The sequence below is a fragment of the Giraffa tippelskirchi genome, chromosome 1 (genome assembly GCF_054371585.1).
Source record: "Giraffa tippelskirchi isolate mGirTip1 chromosome 1, T2T-mGirTip1v1.2.pri, whole genome shotgun sequence".
Taxonomy (NCBI): domain Eukaryota; kingdom Metazoa; phylum Chordata; class Mammalia; order Artiodactyla; family Giraffidae; genus Giraffa; species Giraffa tippelskirchi.
Genome location: NC_137275.1, coordinates 80,015,457 through 80,038,097, shown reverse-complemented (window position 1 = coordinate 80,038,097; position 22,641 = coordinate 80,015,457). Strand labels below are relative to the sequence as shown.

Below are 22,641 nucleotides of genomic sequence, written 5' to 3'. Positions count from 1 at the left end.
TGGGCTGGAGGAAGCACAAGCTGGAATCAAGACTGCAGGGAGAAATATCAATAACCTCAGATATGCAGATGACACCACCCTTATGGCAGAAAGTGAAGAAGAACTAAAGGGCCTCTTGATGAAAGTGAAAGAGGAGAGTAGAAACGTTGGCTTAAAGCTCAACATTCAGAAAACTAAGATCATGGTATCCAGTCCCATCACTTCATGGCAAATAGATGGGGAAACAGTGGAAACAGTGGCTGACGTAATTTTTGAGGGCTCCAAAATCACTGCAGATGGTGATTGCAGCCATGAAATTAAGACACGTACTCCTTGCAAGGAAAGTTATGACCAACCTAGACAGCATATTAAAAAGCAGAGACATTACTTTGTCAACAAATGTCCATCTAGTCAAGGCTATGGCTTTTCCAGTAGTCATGTATGGATGTGAGAGTTGGACTGTAAAGAAAGCTGAGTGCCGCAGAATTGATGCTTTTGAACTGTGGTGTTGGAGAAGACTCTTGAGAGTCCCTTGGACTGCAAGGAGATCCAACCAGTCCATCCTAAAGGAGATCAGTCCTGGATGTTCACTGCGGGACTGATGTTGAAGCTGAAACTCCAATACTTGGCCACCTGATGCGAAGAGCTGACTCATTTGAAAAAACCCTGATGCTGGGAAAGATTGAGGGCAGGAGGAGAAGGGGATGACAAGAGAATGAGATGGTTGGATGGCATCACCGGTGCAATGGACATGAGTTTGAGTAAACTCTGGGAGTTGGTGATGGACAGGGAAGCCTGGCATGCTGCAGTCCATGGGGTCGCCCTCAATCTTTCCCAGCATCAGGGTCTTTTCCAATGAGTCAGCTCTTCACATCAGGTGGCCAAAGTATTGGAGTTTCAGCTTCAACATCAGTCCTTCCAATGAATATTCAGGACTGATTTCCTTTAGGATGGACTGGGTGGATCTCCTTGCAGTCCTAGGGACTCTCAGAGTCCTCTCCAATACCACAGTTCAAAAGTATCAATTCTTCTGCACTCAGCTTTCTTTATAGTCCAACTCTCACATCCATACATGACTACTGGAAAAACCATAGCCTTGACTAGACAGACCTTTGTTGGCAAAGTAATGTCTCTGCTTTTTAATATGCTATCCAGGTTGGTCATAACCTTCCTTCCAAGGAGTAAGAGTCTTTTAATTTCATGGCTGCAATCACCATCAGCAGTGATTTTGGAGCCCCAAAAAATATTAGCAGACATTAAGAAACCAGAATTTCTATGCAAAGATAAAATGAGGATTCATATTTTGGCCACACACACTTAAGAGGACTCAATAGTTAACGTATCACTCAATAGTTACAGAATCATAAGGTTAAAATGATACATGCAGCTTCATCATTCATATGATCTTATCCATTTTGGTAAGTGAAGTCCAAAAATGATAATAACTTAAGATTGTACAATCCATAAGTGGCAGAGCATTCACTGCTCCTTGGAAATCTTTTCTGAACTGGTATAATTAAAAAAAATTTCCTCTTACTTATTAACAACAGTCACTTTCAACATGACGACCACATCAAAATGGCAACCACTTTAGAAGACTATTTCATTAAGAAAAGAAATTCATCAGGCATATACTAAAGCTTTCCTCCATTCCAACCTCAAAACCACCTATGAACCATCTATTTTTCTCTTTCACTCCCATTCCCCTGGGTAAAATGTCTTTATTTTTTTCTCAAAGTTAAACAGCCCAGCTATGGTTGCACTCCTACCTCCTGGATGCCTCTCATCAGATACCACCCCGTCTTTCATCCTTTCTCCCTACACTAGCTTCTTTCCCTCAGCTAAAAAATATGCTCAATTTTCAATATTCCTCAGACATCTTTTCTTGACATTATTTCCTCATCAGGCTGTTTCTCTCTTTCCCTTGTTGGAATAGGAGTCTTCACCTGCTTAGTTTTCTATTGGAACTACTATGGGCCAACAGGAACTTCAATTTCAAAGGAAAGTGGTCTCTGATCAGATCTCATTCAAATTGAAATTGATTTCTCGGCAACATTTGATACTGTTCACTATACAACACTAACCTGGAAACTCTCCTTTCTTTTGCTTTCAGGGCATTACCATTTGCTTACTATTTTGTCATCCTTTATATCTTTCATTGGTTTCCCTTCCTTTATCCATTTTTAAATATTGATGCTTCTTACTATCTATTTTGTTTAGGACATTTTTTTTTTTTAGGTATCTACCACAAGATGACTTCAAAGTTGATTTCTCATATTCCATTCTCTGAGCCCTAAACTCCAATGTTGAACCCTCTACTAGACCTTGCTACTAAAACATAAGCAGTAACTCAAATTCAACATGTTGTGGTATCTACCTCTTAATCCTGCTGCCTAATTCAGTTGATAATGCTACTCACTCAGCTGTCCAAGCAAGGAACATTTGCATTACCTTTAAATCCTCCACATTTACCTGATCATCAAATATCACCATATACATGTCATGTAAAACTTCTCTAAACTGCCTCCTCTGTCATTTCCCTATATTTAAGCTTCAGTTATTGCAACAGTTTCATTACTGTTTCTCCCATACTGAAATGTTCGATAATGTACACCAAATAAAGTCCATTCTCCCTGGGAGAGCATATAAATAGGCCCCACAAAACCCACGAGTTTTTGTTTCTAAATCTTTTCTGCTTCATGCACACTGCCCTACACCTCCTCTTCCATAGATAACTTCACCTATTCCATTCACGTATCACATTCCAAGGCAACATGCTTTTACCCCTTGTTCACTGAATAAGCAATGAATCATTGTTTAGTGTTCACTCAGTCATTTCTCTATGACTTTTCCTGATTCTCTGCAGAAAGGAATAATTTAATCACTGTGAATTAGACTGTGGTCCTACACTCCTTAATATCTTCCCTTACTACAAGTTACCACATTGTGCTATTTTAACCATATATATGTTCTTTCCTCTTGGGGCTCCTTGAAGATCATGCTTAGCTCAACATTTTATTCTTTATGCATAAAACATTGTAGATTCTCTCCTCTCACACTCATTTGTCACTGCTTTCTTCTCTCCAAACCTGTTATGCTCCCAGAAAAGTCAAATAAAGAAGAAAGTGTAAGTAGTAACGATTGATAACTTCAGGCATTAATGACAGTAAAATAAACCAAGGTGGGGGGAGGTGACCACAGGTTAAGTGTATGCCCTCATATCCAAAGGCTGGATTAAGGGAGCCTGTTCTCTATCAAAAGTAGTTTCAAGTATCCAAGGCTAAAGATGACTGATGGCTATCGTACTGTTTCAAGATCATAAAGAGGAAGAGGGACATTTTAAAAATAGGTACAAAGTACTATTATCACCTATTCATCACTCAATACTCCTTTTTTCAACACATACTTGGAAGGCCTACTATACACCAATCACTGTTCTGAGCAACGGCGATGGACAGATAGGTAAACCAGGTCTTTGCTCTCACAGATCTTACATTCTAATAAGTAGAACATAAAAACATAATGCAAAGTTAGTGATGGACACTATACAAAGGGAGAAGGAAATGGCAACCCACTCCAGTACTCTTGCCTGGAAAATTCCATGGATGGAGCCTGGTAGGCTACAGTCCATGGGGTTGCAAAGAATCAGACACGACTGAGTGACTTCACTTTCTTTCTTTCTATAGTTTCTTTTGGAGAAGGAAATGGCAACCCACTCCAGTACTCTTGCCTGGAGAATCCCATGGACGGAGGGGCCTGGTGGGTTGCGGTCTATGGGGTTGCAAAGAGTCGGACACGACTAAGCAACTAACACACACACACTATACAGAAAAATACAGTAAAGGGGGTGAGGGTTGCTACTTTAGAGAGTGGTCAAGGAAAGACCTTCTTAAAAAAAGGTAACATTTCACTAAGTCCTAATGCAACAGCAGAGTCACATGCAGATAACAACAGAAAGCGTCTTAGAGGCAGATGGAAGAGCAAATAGGAAGAAGGAAAGATTGAATGGGGTTTGGCATATTCAAGGAACAGTGTCCCTGTGGCACAGTAACTGAAGGAGAGTGGTAGGAAATAAAATCTTAACTCTTAGGTAAAATAATTGGATTATCTGAGAAAGAGTGATAACAGGTAATTTTAACCACATACAATTTCTATCCTGTAAGTGGACTCAGACCCTAAAACTGATGTAAATAAACAAATGTAGCATCATTCTACATAATAAGAGTAAATTACTGGTTAACGATAAAAAAAGGTTAACATTCATATCCCACTGATGATACGTCCACTGATTTCCCAATGTCCATATTCAGCCTGATCTTAAATCCAATTTTAGTGTGTTGACCTCTCCACTAAACCGTGTGTGCACGCGTGCATGCACACGCTCAATTGTGTCTGACTCCTTAGGACCCCACAGACTGTAGCCCACCAGGCTCCTCTGTCCATGGGATTCTCCAGGCAAGATACTGGAGTGGGTTCCCTTCTCCAGGAGATCTTCCCGACTCAGGGATTGAACCAGGGTCTCTTACATCTCCTGCTCTGGCAGGCAGGGTTCTTTACCACTACCGCCACCCGGGAAGTCATGGGCTCAAGGCCTGATGTTTAATTCAGCACCCCTCGCCCCCCATGCTAAGTTAAGCTGCTTTTGGTCTACTGCTAAACTGGCAGGCTCCCCTTGTGGCTCAGCTGGTAAAGAATCTGCCTGCAACATGGGAGACCTGAGTTCAATTTGGGGGTTGGGAAGATCCCCTGGAGAAGGGAAAGGCTACCTACTCCAGTATTTTGGCCTGGAGAATTCCAGGGACTGTACAGTCCATGGGGTCACAGAGCTGAACATGACTGAGCGACTTTAACTTTCAAACTCAGGGCAAGATCTTTGATTCTCATTTGAATTTTTAAAGGCATGCCCAAGGTCTTACAGTGGGTACTTCATACCTATTCTAATGTATAGAACTACCTTTATCCCCCTCAATTACTTAAACTAAAATTCTTAACATTCATTTTATCTCATTCCTACACAAGGACCCAGGTGTAAAATCTTGCACTTTCTTACTCTGAAATCTCTTAAGCTTTGTTCTTCTGTTTGTACTGCCATCATTGTTCAGATTATAAGAGCTTCCCAAATGATTTCTCTCCCTTTAAACACTATACTCTAGCAATATATAGTATTCATGACTGCCAGACTGATTTTTTTTTTTTCTTTTACAAAACAAGTTTCTTTCATTATTTTACCCTAGGGTTTCCCTGGTGACTCAGCGGTAGAGAATCTGCAAGCCAATGCAGGAGACTTGGGTTCGATCCCTGGGTCAGGAAGATCCCCTAGAGAAGGAAATGACAACCCACTCCAGCAGTGTTGCCTGGGAAATCCCACGGACAGAGGACCCTGGTGGGATACAGTCCCTGAGGCTGCAAATATTCAGACACGACTTGGTGACTACCAAGTACCTCTGGAGTACCTATAATATTAAGTCTAAACTTTGCCTTACTTTTCAAGATTCGCAAAAATCTACAGGATCAATTACAATAATCTTTTCTGTAAGCAAAGCTCTCTCTTCTGAGTAGGATGAACCCTCACCATTCCTGGAACAAACTTGATTTTTGTAATTCCCAAGTGTCATTAAGACTTACCCCATAATTTCTAAAGGCAATCTCAGTTTTAAAAGGAATTTACATATGGAAAGTCCAAATAAAGAGAAAAGAAATGAAGTCTCCTTACGGGAAAAAAAGGAAAGCAGAAAAAACACCTTCTGAGTAGAAAAAGCAACTAAAAATTTTACATTACAAATATTGATAAATAACCGAAACATTTCATTAAATTCCACTTTACAAAGTGTTTTTATTTTAGAGATGAAAAAACTGTGGATCTCAGATAATCTGAGTGACTTGTCCAATGTCCCATTTAACTAAAATGAAGCAGCAGAGGCTTCCAAGGCCTCAAAATCCCACGCCTACACCCTGGTCTTTCCTTCCCTAACTACAGAATAAACAGATTAAAACATTTACTGTTAAAATACTAAAGTACCTGGATGTTTAGACATCAATGACAGCATGTTATGCAAACCAAATTATCTGCTGAAAGAATGCAAACAGGGATGTCACTCTTGCTTAAATCTTTCAGTGGTCTGAATTTAGGTAAGTTCAAAATTCTTCAGATAAACAAAGCCTTTCAAAATCTGACTCCTAATTACCGGTTAGTCAAATCTATCAAACTGTTCCATAAAGTTCCAATTACACCTAAGTATTTAAATTGTTATTCTAATGATAACTTGTAGGGACTCTGTCTTCAATGTTATATTTAAGTAGAACAGCAAACAAAATGGGGATATCAAGGGTAAAGACATATATTACCAATTCTGTAATTTAAGAGCTGCTTATGAAATACTGAGCTTTACATTAAAAAGGGTATTACTGAAATAAACATTAAAATATAACTTCTAATATTCCTTTCATCCTTCATAAGAAATTGAGTGACATAAATAATTAAAAGTTTAAGTTCAGGAATTAGATTGCTTGGATTTGAGCTCTGGTTCTACCAACTTCCAACTTTACCCACCAGGTCTCATTTCTGCAAAATGTGGATAATATCTTGTAGGCCTGTTTTAAATAAGAGAATGTGAGGCACTCAACATTATGACTAAAACACAGCAGCAGTTCAAATAAAACTAATAGTTAACTGTCAGAAGAACACACATTAAGATGGGAATGCTAATTTTTGGCTCCTTTTCAAACCCTACTGTTGGTAACAATTTCCTGAAGAGGTTAAAAAAATGATTTATTCACCACAAAGAACACCAATTATTGGGACTTCCCCTGTTGTCCAATGGTTAAGATTTCAAATGCCAATGCAGAGGTGTGGGTTCAGATCCTGGGTCAGGGAGCTAAGATCCCAGATACCTTGGGGTCAAAAAACCGAAATATAGAAGCAATATTGTTAACAAATTCAATATAGACTTTAAAAAAAATGGTCCACGTTAAAATAAAAAACAAAAAACTCAAAGGAAAAAAAATTATTCATATGCACTTTGAAAGTCAGGTGGTTGGCAAAATCTGAATGTGACCTGCCCTTCATTTGTTCATAGACGTTTTCTTCAGGCACCTTGAATAAAGTCTTAACTCACAGCAGGTTATCAATTTTTTTTTGGAGAAATACTGGACTGAATTTAAACATTTGGCAATAACAGCCTCAAAATCTATAGACATTTTCTTCAGACACCTTGAATAAAGTCTTAACTCACAGCAGGTTATCAATTTTTTTTGGATAAATACTGGAATGAATTTAAACGTTTGGCAATAACAGCCTCAAAATCTACCATAGGACTGAATCACCTAGTTCTTTTTCCCATAGCTGCCATTCTGACCTAAATTCTGATTTTAGCTGCCATCACTGGGCCGTATTTAAGAACTTACACAAAAGTGAAACAACTATGGATGGATAATCAGTTGGAGGTACATAGTGCCTATGGCAGTCTCAAAGCTGTATGTAAAAGGGCATGGTGAAGGACAATGCATCAATACGTATGACATCAAGAACAAAAATCAGAATCTCTTCTGCTTTTCATCTTAAAAAGAAAAAACACGAAACTCTCTTGATGCTGTATCAATTTGCAACATGGTAACTCACCTGTTTTTTCAGTTATATCTGAATCAGGGGTGCCTGCCCTGCTAACTTCCCCTTCAGCATTCTCCTCTTCAGCACTAAGAGAAATTGGTGAAGAAGGGCCAGGCTGGGAGGGTTGAGGGGTTGTTTCGGGTGCTTCCTCAATCTTATTTCTTTTCTCAAAGCGAAAACGGTCCAGGTTGAAAAGATTCATATTGATATAAACTACCACTTCGTGGGGTTTGGAGCTTTAAATGAACTATCTGCAGGGAGAAAATAAAAAGAGGCCATAAAAACAATATAAAATACAAAGCCACAGCAGTTCATTCCCAAGGCAATTAAGTGCCCGCAAACATGCCAGTGGCTCAGCATGACTATTATGGCTGCGCTTCATTGTTAGGCCATAACAATCAGGTGGACAGGGGTATCCTTTTAAAATTTTCCATTGCTTTTTTCACTCCCTCTCTCCCCCACCCCCGCCCTTCCTTCCTAGAACCACACGCTGACCCTCGCGCAACCTCCTCTTACCCCAGCACGCGCAGGCACGTTCCCCACGCTAACTCCCCTGCGGGCCGCGCGCCCGCCTACAGTGAGAGGCTCCCTGTACTAAGATGCTCCCCGCTTCGAGAAAGGACGTGTCAGGGCCCGTGCCTCGACACTGCAGGGACACAAAGGGGCCAAAGCAGGGGAGCGGCGGAGGCCGTGGTGGCGGGCACCCGCCCGGAAGTTGACGCGGCGCGAGCCCAGCTGAGAGGAAGCTGATAGGATCAAGAAAACAGGGAAGGTTCAGAAGTGCAGGCTGCTGCGGCATCTCTTTCAACGATCGCTTGCTCTCTATCACTCTTCCCCTAGTACTTACAGTCTTGCAACTTCGGTGCGCTTAACAAAGACTGGAAAGCAAAAATAATTCTTGGCGTGCAGCGACGGTAGCCGGGCCGGGACCTTCTAAAACAGCACGGAGAAGCCCAATGAGCGCGTAGTGATGACGCAACACGCAACCTAGGCTTTTCTCTTCCCCAGCGACGTGCGAGGGGAAAAATGTCTTGGCGCGCGCCGTTGTCATGGTAACCCGTATCAGCTTCTTTGCCTTGGAAGCGCGCTTGTGGCCTGTTTCTCCAGGTTAGCCAGAAAGTTGTTAAGTAGGACAATAATAAATAACACAATGACAATAAATAGCCTAATAAAAATATCTGACATATTAAAATCTATACATTTATATAATCTGTAAACAGTATAACACCGTTCTAAAGGCATTACGTATAATCGCAACCCTTTCAAGAAGCCTGTTTTTATAAAACAAGAAAACTGAGGCCTGCAGATATTAAGTAGTGAAGAGGAAAAAATCGAGGTATGTTGAACTTAAAAGCGTATTAACTACCTCTGCACTGTTGGTGGGATTATTCCTAGAGTGGAATATGACAACTCACGTATCTTGATAGAAGTATTACCTTAAGAATATTTCCTCTGTTTCCTCTAACATTAAAATAAACAGTTTTTGAATCGTAATTTGATCCCCTGGTTGGCATTTACCTTGAAGAATTTCTATAAATCATTCTTCTGCCAAATACATTAGTCGTTGTAAACAAATTAACACTGTTTTTAAATCAGTGTTTTGAATTGTTTAACGTAAACCCACAATTTTGCCAATTGGGGCACACTTATGTAATTACTTATCTGGGTCCATGAGATTCAGGATCATTGACTGAACAATTGGGATTTCCATTGTACCTATACAATGGAAATGTCAGGAATTTCCTGACATTCCTGATATCCTTGATATCCCATGAAATGCCTTAGATTTATGCATTAACTTATAAATAGTAAATTCTTTTTGTTAATGAAAAATATTTGCTTTAAGATCTACTCTTAGCAACTTTCAAATATACAATACAGTATGATTAACTGTAGTCACTGTGCTGTATGTGTAATAGAAAAAAATGAATCTTTGCTTTACATTCAGAAAGATCTAGCATTGAAAATGGATTTGACTAGCTTGATGACTTTGGTCATATTGTAAATAACATCTCTAAGTCTCAGTTTCCTCATCTTTTAATTGTGGTTGATGATACTATTGACATCTTTGCTACCATTAGACGTCTTGTGTTCGTGCATATGGACACCCACCTCAAATGTCCAAGTCTGACACTACCTAGGAGTTGGCGTAGATTTTAAAAAAGTATGCTCTGTTAAGTTTGAGTTTTAGATAAACAATGAGTATTTTTTAGCATAATTATGTCCTATGCAATATTTGGAACTTGTCCATACTAAACAGTTATATGTGTTTGTCTGAAATTTAAATTTAACGAGATGTCGTGTATTGTATTTGGCAAACTTACTTTCACCCTACCACTTTATCACCCCTTTGTCCTAGGGACTTTTTGGCTACACATTGGATCTAAGGATATAGACACTAGAAACACAGTTGGCCCTCAACAGAAAAGACCTGGGGAAAAGTCACTGTTAGCCATTTTGGAACCATGTGAGCAGAGCATTTTGAGAACCAAGTACTCAAAAGCATTCCACCTTATTCCAGGAACTCACTTGATGATTTGAACAAACCTATATGTTTATAATAAGGAATAAAATATTCATTAGATTTGTAACTTTTGCTAAAACTTTTGGCTCATTCTTACTGACTATGGCAATGACTAATTATTTTTATTTTTTTTTATTGTTTTCTACTTTTAAGTTCTTTTAAAAAATAATTGAAGTATAGTTGATTTATAATGTTGAGACTATCCACTAAAAGTATCCTAAAGAATTTTTTTTAATTTCAAGAATTTACAAAAAAAAAAGTCTTGCAAGCCTTTTTTTTCCCACCAAAAACCTCCCTTTATAGAGCCTATAAAGGGACAAAAAAAAAAAAATCAGTAAAAAACTTGTTCATTAAACTAAATACCTGAAGGTAATTCTGCAGTATCTACAGAGATGTGGAGGAAAGGATTGGGACTCAGCAATTTTCTAGATCGTGTGTGTGTGTGTGTGTGTGTGTATGTGTATGCATGTGATTGGCTAAAAAGTTAAGATATTAATTTATTACAGAAAAACCAAAATGAACCTTTTGGCCAACCCAATATTATTCATTTGTGCAAGAAAAAAAATTTAATTTTATATCTTGGAAATACATCTTCTTTAAAATGTTCCCAAAGACATACATCCAGCTTACAGGGATAAAGAAATGAAGGTTTCAAGAATGACCAATTCATGGTATAAAAGTATTCCATTGAGACTAAACACAGTTAGATCTTAATAATTATAAATATGGCATACTAGTCAACTTTTTGTTGCATTACCAGTATAAAATTTTAGTTGAATAAAACAATAAGCTTGATTATCTAGTGTGGGTCAACTTCAGATTACAACTGTCTGCACAAAGTACATACTCAGTAAATATTTGTTGAGTGGATGAATGGTAGTAATAACTAGACAAAATTTCAGAGCAGATAGATAAGCAGAAATAAGTTTTAGAATAAGCTGAGAATCTTCAGAATGATGCATGCTATGGAAGAACAACATAAACCAGACCTTACAAATTTCAGAAAAGAGTTGACACACCTCAAGAAAGAAAGAGAAGTAAAACAAAAAAAAAAATCTTAGATTAAACTGGATGTAAAACGTAGATAAACACAATAGATAATGCCTTAAGAGAAATAAAGGAGGAAAAGAATGTTAAAACTTGAAAACTCAAAGTATAAAGCTAAATATATTTCAAGACAAAATAATAAATATTAAAGATAAGCAAAGAAGATCCAACATAATTATAATTTAAGTCACTACAGAAGGAAACCAAGGCAAAGGTGTGGAAGAAGTAACTATATCTATAATTCAAAAAGCATTTCCTAAAAATCGTAAGAATTTGAAACCATGTATTGAAAGAATATATCATTTACCTGATAATATCAACCGAGATGGCCAACACCAAGACATATTCTAGTAAAATTTAGACTTTAAAGAAAGGAGATATAGACATGTTAGAAGGAGGTTAGAGTGCAAATCCTAGAGTGCAGATGGTCCTTTATTTGAATTAAAAATATCTGCAGGAACTTATGAGGTTCGATACACATACTATATAATATCCGTGTCCACTAGAAAGGCCTAAGAAAGCTTATATTATTCCCTACCTCCAAGATTGTGGTCTTGAAATATCATTTACCACTAAAGAAAACCAGGACTTTCTTCCAGTCAGGATAGGAAATGTACAGAATGAACCTGGAATGATTTCAAAAAGTGAAAAGCAAAGAAATTATCAAAGACCACTAACATCATGTCAAAAAGATTCAGGAGTCAACTTGAAGAGGCTCTTACCAAAGGTCAAAGATGGTACAATTTGAACTTCAATACAGTTAAAAATTGCAGTTATCTGAAAGCCATTAAATATGTTTAAATATATGAGTTTTTTCTGATATTTAAAACAACTGTTCATCTTTAGAGAATGAAAGGAAACAATTATCATGAAAAGTATGGGGAAAGAATCACGCTTTTATCTTGCCCTTTATCTATAAAGGGCTCTACTAAGTAATCAAATAATGGACGAAGGAAAGTGGCTACTTATAAAAGTGTTTCAGCTAGTAAATGATAAAGAAATAATAAAATTTGAATTACTGAGTATACCTGGCCCCAATTTCTGACCTACAGAATTGTAATCTGTAATAAAATGGCTAACCACTAATTTGGGGGTGGGTTTGTTGTGTAGAAATAGATAATTGGAACATATCTAACTTTTCCCAACATTTTTGTCTCAAATGTACTGATTCTCTCAGTTATAACTAAAATGTTCCTTATTTTCCCTTCTTAAAATACTGAGAGGGGCTTCCCAGGTGGCATTAGTGGTAAAGAACCCAACTGCCAATGCAGGAGACCTAAGAGACGTGGTTTCCATCCCTCGGTTGGTAAGATCCTCTGGAGGAGGGCATGGCAACCCACTCCAGTATTCTTGCCTGGAGAATCCCATGGACAGGAGCCTGGCGGGCTACAGTCCATAGATTGCAAAGAATTGGACACGACTGAAGCAACTTAACATGCAAAATACTGAGCTTCAGAAACTCTAGAAATCTTAGGCTCATTTCCTGTTCACCTGAAGTTTGGAGTAACTGAGTCCAAAAGTCAACATTTGATAGGTTTTGTTTATGTGTTGTCACATTTTCTTTCTGCCTTCTTTGCCAGAAGAATTATTTCCCACAGTAGTATATATAATTCTTTCTAAGTAGTGTAAAGGAGGTTTAAGGCACCTCTTCTTTAGAAATTTACAGTTAGTCACAGAAAGACATTAACATTTCTAATTTGTATTAAAGTGTTATTTATGATTCAACATGATAGTTAAGATAAAGTGTCTAAAATGTAGACCATAAAATAAAATTTTGTCAGTAGGATTACTCAAATGTAGTGACTAAGATGTCAGAAATAAATTACTATCGAGGGTACCTACCTATGGAGATAGAATTCACCTTTTACATTGAAATATTTATGTACGGGTGCTGTTGTGATGATTAATTTTATGCATCAGTTTCACTGGGCTAAAGATGCTGAGATAGCTGGTAAAACATTATTTCTGGGTGTGTCTGTGAAGGTCTTTCTGGAAGAACTTACCATTTGAATTGGTAGACTGATTAATGAACATTGCCTGGACCAATATGGGTGTGTATCACCCAGTCCATTGAGGGTCTGCATAGAACAAAATGGTGGAAGAAAGACCCACTTACTGAATCTGCTTGAACTAGTACATCTATCCTTTCTTTCCTTCAAACCTGTTCTCAGGCCTTCAGATTTGAGTCTTGGACTGGAAAAACACCACTGACTCTCCTGGACCTCCAGTTTGCAGAGGGCCCACTCAGCTTCAAAACTCGAGTGAGTCAATCCCTCATAGTAAATCTCTTCCTGTATACATATATATCCTATTGTTTCTGTTTCACCATAGAACCCATAGCTGCCAAAATCCTGTTAATTATCTGTTAGTTTTGAAATGGTCTCAGTGAAAATGTTGGTTAGAATCTTCAAATTTCTTCATCAAATAGGAGGAAAGGCTTTGTGGGAAGTTAATTTTTATTTGTTTTTGCCTTATATTCACCAAAATAAAACCAGGAAGCAATCTGGGGAAGGAGCAACCCTTCCAAATTTGAATTGAATGAGAAACCAAGCAAAATAAGAAACAGCAACAGAGATTAAAAACGGGATTTGCAAACCTGGATCCCTTAACTTGATATCTTAAAAATGTAAACCACACCTGGTTAGTAATGGAAATTTGAATTTGTGTAATCTTACCTCCCACACACAATATGAAATGGAAAACACAAGATGCCAAATCATAAAACTAAATAGATTTTTCTTCCTTGGTCACAGGAAACAGACAAATATTATCAATTTGTAAGCAAATACTTCTTTTCCCAGATTAATCATTCTTAATTTGGGGAGGTGCAGGGGATGGTAATGAACCTCTTTTGAGAAACTGATTTTTAAAAAGCTGTGGAATGCCTTCCAGAAAACTGCACATGCACATGATGGATTGTACATAATTTCAGGAGGTTCATGGACCTCCGAGTATTCTGTGGATATCACATTAGGAAATTCTGACAAAGAGATCCTCAATCCAAATAATTTTGGATAAATCCAGGGGAAACTATCCTTGAATGTGACTTCTAGAACTTTAAACCTCTACTAAATACCATTAACAATTTAAGGGATTGAAAATAATGAATATTTTTCACCTTTTTGTTGATTACTTGCCATATTTTATTAACTGTTGTAATTACTTTTCTGGAAAAAGGTAGGATTTAAACTCTAAATAATGCACGTTTTTAGTAACTTCTTGTTGAAGAGCAAATCTTAGGTTGTATCTTTTCCTTACTTGTTTTTTTTCAACCTAATTTTTTCCCCTGGTTTTTTTTTTTCCTGTTTTTTTCATGTCTTACAATTGTCAGTATACTTTCAGCCGAAAACTTGAGTTCATTCATATATACACACAAGACCTTGCTATTTCTGCCACTGTCCCTGTGCAATTCAGTTTCTTCACAACACTTTGTTACCACTGTTTTGTTGTCTACAATGCCAGAATGGTGCCTGATACTTTGAATCATTCAAATCATACATCCAAGTCCACATTTTACTATATTTGTATTGCAGTATCTCATTTTGTTGTAGTAATTCTTACCTTGAAGTCATCCTTTTTATCTGACACTCTGCAGATGTTATGCTTTGGAATATATTTAAGTCAGGCTGGATCATTGTAATCAATCCTGTACATATATTTTTTTCTTCTTAAATTGGTCTTTACAAAGAGTTTCCTAAAGAAAATAAATTATTTCTTTCCTTTAGCCATTTCAAATTAAATAAACATTAAACATAATTCAGGAGACTTCTTACTGCCAGATCTTAGTCAAAACATAGTTCTAGGAATAGATTAGATGTTAATATTTTACATTTTTATGCACTGTATATTGTCTGTGGACTGTTCCTACTTAGATATTTGATAATATTATAAATGCGTTTTGTTACACATGTCTGTATTCTTGAAAGTAGAAGTGTTATTGAACCAAAAACATGGACTTCAAAAAATAGTCATGGATTATAAACTTATAATCAGCTATATTGAGAAAGATGAACTCTTCATAAGAAAGTAATAAAAATTAACAAAGTCATTGTGAAATTAAAGACACCTGGGTTCAAATATATGTTATACAAGTACCTGTACTAGAAAATAGTACTCATACTAGAGGGTTTCTATGGATTAAATTTGAAATAATTCATGCTTAGGGTAGGACTTGGCCAATAGTTAATGTCAAGTAAATATTATTTTTAGAGTGGAATTCATCTTACCCAATGGCTTAGGCTTTCAATAATCAAATTATGTGAAAGACCATTTTCAATTAAAATTATCCTTATAAATTCTATAAGTCAGTCATAAATTATAATGTATATAGATTTGTATATATTACATAATTTCCATTACTTTATTTAATTAATCATTATTAACCACTACCCTGTACCAAAGAACTATAAGAGGTGCTGGGAAATATAAGAATGAACAAGACTGATGTGATTCTTGTATTGCTTCAGATAGCTTAAATTCTGTCAGTGAGATAATTAACCATAAATTGCAAAATAGTACCGTATATGCTGTGAAAGTGAAAGTAAAGTATATGGTACTAGAGGGCTCTTAAGATTTGTTAGAGATAACTAGGGGAGAAGTGATGGCAGAGTCCTGAAGGATGGCTGCAAATAAGTGAGTACAAATATACCAGTGAAGGAGATAAAGGGGTGACAAGGAGGGAAAAGGCTAAAGTCTTTTAAAGGTCATTGTACATAATCCTTTCATGCACTGGAGAAGGGAATGGCAACCCACTCCAGTATTCTTGCCTAGAGAATCCTAGGGACGGCGGAGCCTGGTGGGCTGCCATCCATAGGATCGCACAGAGTCGGACACGACTGAAGCGACTTAGCAGCAGCAGCAGCAGCAGTACTTAATCCTCAGGGCAGAGGAAAAGATCAAAAGTCTTAAACAGTTATAGTTAAAAAAATTGACTCTGGTGTTTATAAACATTGAATTGGAGTGCAGCAAAAATGAAGGCCTAGTTCTATAAAAATAACGACAGCTAATAAATATAGAGGACTGATGAAATTGTTAAACCACTACTTTGGTGGTGGTGGTTTAGTCACTCAAACCTGTAGCCTGCCAGACTCCTCTGTCCATGGGATTCTCCAGGCAAGAATACTGGAGTGGGTTGCCATTTCCTTCTCCAGGGGATCTTCCCTATACCCAGGAATCGAACGTGGATCTCCTGCATTGCAGGCGGATTCTTTACCAACTGAGCTATGAGGGAAGCCCAAACCACTACTTTGCAGCCTTAAAATAATAATGTAAGCAAGAATCATTAATGGATGATGGTAACAATTAATGGTTGAAAGGATGGCGGAAGAATAGGATAGTCACAGGGTAGTCAAGTTTTCATTCCACAGGTGATTTGCTAATTACAAAGCAAAATATGTATCCTTACATTGCAGAGATCTGGTGAACTTGCTATTATGTGTCTCTTGACGTAATGCAAAAGGAAGTTGTCATGGGCTGAATTGCGTCTCTCTGAAATTCATAAGTTGACATCTTAAATCCAGCTATTTCTGTATTTGGAGATAGGGACGTAAAAAGAAGTAGTTAAAATGAAGTCATATGGGTGGATCCCTGGATCAGGTAGCAATAGTAGAGATGGAGAAAACAGGATGAATTTTGAAACATAATTATAAAATAGAATTGGCAGGATTTACTGGTAGTTTGAGATGTGGTAGGGGTTGTTGGCAGGCTGGGGGAGGGTGGAGAGGAGAATTCTGGAATAAACAATGATGTAGAAGTTGGTCCCCCTGAAATAGGGAAAAAAGGAAGAGGAGGAAGAACTCATTTGGGGGAAATGATGACATCAACTTTGGATAGTGACAACCATCAATCGGGTAGACTTGATTGAAAGGCCACTCATTTTTCCCTAGAGGACATTTTAATGTAATTCATTAAATAATTCCTGATTCCAAATCAAGAACTAGGCGAGGCACTTGTATATACATTACACGTAGCAATTGTCACATAGTCCAATTAAGTAATTATTTGGCATATTTTTTTCTCTGAGCCTTAGTTCCTCACTGTAAAACAGGGATAATATTTAGTCATGTTGTAATAAACTTGAGGAAAACAGAAATTGTGCATACTATGTTCATAGTATCCCAAGTGCATACTATAATAGCCATGTATATAATAAATATTTAATAAATATATGTTGAATTGAATACATCTCTGAAATTTCCCACTTTTCATTCCACCAGTAGACAAGCCTGTGCTATGACCAGTTAACAATAACGGTATTGATTTTTTTCATGCTATAAAGTAAGAATTGTGGATAAAAATTGTAGAACATACTATGTTTATAAAAGACAGATCAATTCATTTATCTTGACTATATTCATGAAGATGTTATTTTTACATGTTGTAAATGAAGAAATTGACTCTGGGAAAGATTAAGTGTCAGTGACTTGGACCATCTTTGCTGGTAGGAGGCAGAACTAAAACTGGAAAACAAACAGGCTGTTTTCTACTACCCCACAGGTGCTATAGAAAATGCTGTTAAAAATCTGAGCAAGAATAAATTAAACTGTGAATCTTACATGATCCTAGACATTGCCCCAGGTGATGTAGAGTGACACTCTACACAGGTTTAATGTTTCACTTTTAATTTTAGGCTTATGCCTTTTCTGAGAAGAGACTGAAATTCATGAAAGGTGAGACAAATGCTGTGTATAAACCCTTGCATAGACACACACCCTTGTTTAGTGGTGATTGGAAGTAATAAACATTCAAATTTGTGTTCTAGGACACATTTAAACTGAAGCCTTTAGAGAGGGAAAGATAGGTTAGTAATTCATCACAGCTGTAACTTAAAATCAGTTTAATTTGTTGTCAGATTACCACCATTTTGAGGTATTTAAGGATAACTCTTTAGCTAGATATTACAATTAATCTTAAAACACATATAAAAAGATCAGAAATCTAATGTGGTAAAATACAGTATAGACCAAATACTTCACGTTTTACAAGTTCAGAGTTTGACTCCATTTGAAATTTGTATAACACACCTAGTCTCTCCTCTTAATATGTTACCTCTGAGACTGATTGGAAAAGCACTTTTCAGTTAGTATACTGGAAAGCATTACTTCATTTTTATGAATTATAGATGACTTGCACTATATTAGAATCATTGTCAAAGTTGTTTCTGAATGACAGAATCGACCAGTCACTTTTCTATTTAGACAAATTAGATTAAAAAACTTAAGGAATTCCAGCTGCTGCTGCTGCTGCTAAGTTACTTCAGTCGTGTCCGGCTCTGTGCAACCCCATAGTCGGCAGCCCAACAGGCTCCGCCGTCCCTGGGATTCTCCAGGAAAGAACACTGGAGTGGGTTGCCATTTCCTACTCTAATGCAGGAAAGTGAAAAGTGAAAGTGAAGTTGCTCAGTTGTCCGACTCTTAGCGACCCCATGGACTGTAGCCTACCAGGCTCCTCTGTCCATGGGAGTTTCCAGGCAAGAGTACTAGAGTGGGGTGCCATTGCCTTCTCCGAAGGAATTCCTAGAAGTACCTTTGTTCATTGGCTTACCTAAAATGCCCACTGTTCAAGTTTTGTTTGTGCTAATCATTGCCGTGGTTTAAGATGATCCTTTAAAAAAGTAAGCACCCCATGAAAGGAAATTAAGTCTCAGGTAAATGTGTCCTGTCTGTCATGCATTCATTTTCACTCCCTTATTCCTGTGTGTGTGTGTTTTTAAACACATGTTTATTGAGGTATAAATTGCATCTGGTAAAATTCACCCCTTTTAGGTGTATTGTTTGATGAGTTTTGACAAATGCATGTGGTCCTATAACCAGCACCAAAACTTAGATATACATTTTCATCACCCCGCAAAAGTTCCTTTTTGTCTTCCTGTCATCAGTCTTCACCCTCCTTTTCCAGTCCTTGCCAGCCACTGACTTGATTTCTGCCTCAGTAGTTTTAGGTTTTATAGGCTAGATGATTGAATTGGGTCCCAAAAGGATGAGTGTGAATAGGGCAAAGAAAGAAGATGGAATGAGACTTTGTGACAGAAAACAATCTTTGCAGATACGCACTAAATTATGAATGTTTCTGTGTCTTCTGCAAAGGGGTGAAGATAAGTGTGGCTGAAAAAGATCTGTTCAAGGTATGTGTAAGGGTCAGCATTCTAATGGTTGTGCATTTGTACCCCAACTTTACACATCCATTTCTTGGATGCCTGAGTTAATGAAATAATCTATCATAAACACTTTGTCAGTGGTTATTTCTGCCATATATTGTTGTGGTTTAAATTTGACTTTACATTGCCTAATGAAAGACTTGAAGCTGAATCATCAGCAAATCAGTTAGGAGGTTAATTGAATTTGAAATATTTGAATGTGAGACAGTTTTTTTGTTGGAGAACTTTTCTTGCTTGTATAAAAATCATCCCTAAAGACCATGTTTGTGTAACAACCAATTTATCCCTTCCTGTCCCCCTCCCTCAAACACACTTATTTCTTGTTTCAAAAGTTAGGAATGCTTTTGTTGTAAGAAGCAGAAAAACCAACATGACTTCAATTGTGAGTCCTTTTATTATTTTCCTTACAAGAAGCTACTGGCTGTTGATCTCAGAAGTGGTCAAAATTTCATCAAGGACCCAGATTTCCTTTTTCTCCAACATTCCTAGCATTTCATCCACATATTATCATCTTATGGTTGTTTGTCAGAGGCCTGCACAATTCTAAACACAAGAAGAGAAGTGCAATAAACTCTTTTTTTCATTTATCTCCTTATTAGAAAGCCAGTCAGGAGACTGCCCCTATCAGTTCATTGAACAGAACTGGGTCACATGTCTACCTTTAGATAAAAGGGAGGCCTGGAAAATGAGAACTTGGTTGTCCTAGCTTTGTAGTAGAAATTGACAAAGAAAAGGGGGAATGGCAGATAGGAATGTTTTACACACTTATGTGGCTCTCCATTGCTCCAGGAAAAGGTACATCTTTAACAATGACTCCTAAGGTTCTGTGTTCTGGCCCTTGACCTTTGAGTTCCTCTCTAGTTATCTTTAGCCATAACCCTCCTATCCTCAGTGTAGTCATCCTGAGCTTTCAGTTCCTCCTGTGTACCATTCTCCCTCCAGTCTTTACACAAATTGTTATCTTGCCCTGAAAACCTGTTCCTTGCGTACTGGTGATGTCTTGACCTACTTTATTTAGCTAACTGACTTTGATGCCCTCCCTCAATCATTGTCAGTGATCTTAAATTATACAATGTTTCCCTGTCAGATGTCATGATCACACTGTAGTATAATTGCTTATATAATTTTCTGTCCCTGCTCATAGATTCTAAGCTGCATGTCAGAGCCTATTGAAGCATTCTTCAAAATGGATGCTCTATAAACATTTTGGGAACAAAGGAATGAATGGCTTGAGCTCAGGCTGAAACTTACCACGTTTAACTGGGTTAAATGAGAAATAATGAAAAAATATATAAATGTACTCAACAATTTGATATACAAACGTCTTTATTACTTAATGGTTGAGTTTGGGGATTAAATTATAGGGGGAAAATAGGTATCAAAATGTAGCTGGTTAATTGTGAATTCTTAGTAAAAATTCTGGAAAATGTGTATTCAACAGCATAATCCCAAATCTATGTTTGCTATATTCAACCTACCTAAGTGAAACTACTTAAGTGTACTTATTTATTTGATGAAGGATTTCAAAAGTGAAGGGAAAAATCATTATTCCAGCAATGATTTGTCATTACAGGTCTAAACTGCCAGAGGCACCAAGCCACCCCAAATCTATATAGCATGAGTCACATATTAAACAGGTCTTTACTGTATCTGAATTCCAGTTCCTAATCATGAAGTTAACTGTGAACGTGACAACATTTTGAGATAGAAGAACTGATTCGGCTAGGGACATTTTGTTTCATTTATATCTGTAAATTAGGAAAGTCACAGCTTATAAAAGATATGTTAAAATAACAAATTAGTTCACAATATGTATTCATATCTAAAGAAGCTCTCAGTAATATAAAAAAATTTAGAATCATTTTTAAAGGATTTTCTTCCTCAAAACATTTTATAAATCCTGTAAGATAAAGAACAATTGGACCTAATGATGGATTCTGTTGTGGTATGTGATAGGTGTGCAAATATTTGTTGACTGAATCAATTGGTTCAAATGGATATAAGAAAATCTAGTTTCTGAACCCAGCTCAAGCTGCATGAGAGTACGTAAATCACTTAAACTAACGCTTGGCTAATAAATATGTGAGTTCTGTGTTATATCAGAAAGTGATCATTGCTTTTGGAAAGAAAAGAGTAAAATAAGATTGAGACAATCAGGAGTAAGGAAGAGTGTTTGGTGAGTGCATATGCTTGACCTGAGACTTACCTGGTGGCTCAGCATTTAAAGAATCCGCCTATAATGCGGGAGATCTGGGTTCAATCCCTCGGTCAGAAGATCCCCTGGAGAAGGGAATAGCAGCCCACTCCACTACTCTTGCCTGGAGAATTCCATGGCTACAGTCCATGGGGTCGCAAAGAGTTGGACACGACTGAGCGACTAACACTTTCACTAACACTGTGCTTGGCATATATGAAAGTGAAAGTGAAAGGCCAGAATACTGGAGTGGGTAGCCTTTCCTTTCTCCAGGGGATCTTCCCAACCCAGGTATTGAACCCCGGTCTCCCGCATTGCAGGAGGATTCTTTACCAGCTGAGCCACAAGGGAAGCCCTGGCATGTATGAACCTTCAGTAAAATCCTATCAGCTATTAATATGACTTTTGTTCTTATCTGAAAATGAAAACATTAGGTCTAATGATTCCTAGTGCTTGAAAAATATTTGTGTTCTATTTCCGGATTTTGTGGCTAATGGACTCTGTTGTGAATTCTGAGGTTTTGTAAAGTTATTATTTATCTGTTTGTTGCTTAAGAATTTTTTGTGTTTGTCTTCCTTGTGATTTCTATAAAACAGTATGACCTTAAAAATGTAGAGATTATCAAATTTCTTTTTAAAATACACTGGTTTGTTTAAAACAAACTCAAAATAAAAATTTTAGTGCATTTATTAAGAAAAACATATGTGTGAAATACTAGTTTTTTGTCAGGCCAGTTTCCCTTAAATCTTATCTTTTTGGTCACTGATTCATGATTGTTTTAAGTTTTTCAACAAATACTGGCACAGAGCCTCCTTCTAACACATTCATGTTTGAAATTGACATAGTTATCTTTATTGTCCTGGAAACGTTTGTAGCACATATGTTAGGACCTGTCCCCAAAGATTGTTGAACATCATTAAAAGTAAGTGTTCTGCATTGCTATAAATTGTAAGCTAGACACAAGTCAGTCCCAGATGAGTTTCTACACGAATAATAATTTTTAAAAAAATGAAAGGAGGAAATAAAAAAAGAAAGAGAAGTCCTCAGATGTTTAAATCTGCTTAACCATCTATAGTAGAGGGCTTGAGAGAGAGTGATATAATATATGTTGTTTCTATAGCAATCTTACTGTTCCT

General features: G+C 37.2%; 1 protein-coding gene and 1 long non-coding RNA gene across 8 annotated transcripts in view; one reads left to right on the top strand and one right to left on the bottom strand.

Annotated features, from left to right (window-relative positions):
• Positions 1-8,549, bottom strand: part of SMARCAD1 (SNF2 related chromatin remodeling ATPase with DExD box 1) — an 84,747-nt gene extending 76,198 nt beyond the window's left edge. For 4 of the 7 annotated variants that reach the window (XM_081594946.1, XM_081594906.1, XM_081594950.1 and 1 more), the window contains exons 1-2: positions 8,433-8,549; positions 7,598-7,836 (exon numbers count right to left, since the gene is read on the bottom strand). In XM_081594946.1, coding sequence (XP_081451072.1) covers positions 7,598-7,787 — 190 coding nt within the window. In that variant the 5' untranslated portion in view covers positions 7,788-7,836; positions 8,433-8,549. Of the gene's footprint in view, positions 1-7,597; positions 7,837-8,101 lie in introns of all 7 variants that reach the window. The other 3 variants (XM_081594917.1, XM_081594938.1, XM_081594929.1) reach the window with 2 other exon arrangements.
• Positions 8,550-8,601: 52 nt separating this feature from the next.
• LOC145546882 (uncharacterized) overlaps positions 8,602-22,641 on the top strand; it is a 238,241-nt gene continuing 224,201 nt past the window's right edge. Inside the window, exons 1-3 of the long non-coding RNA XR_014083364.1 lie at positions 8,602-8,692; positions 8,806-8,921; positions 13,328-13,417. This is a non-coding gene — a long non-coding RNA (uncharacterized LOC145546882). The remainder of the gene's footprint in view (positions 8,693-8,805; positions 8,922-13,327; positions 13,418-22,641) is intronic.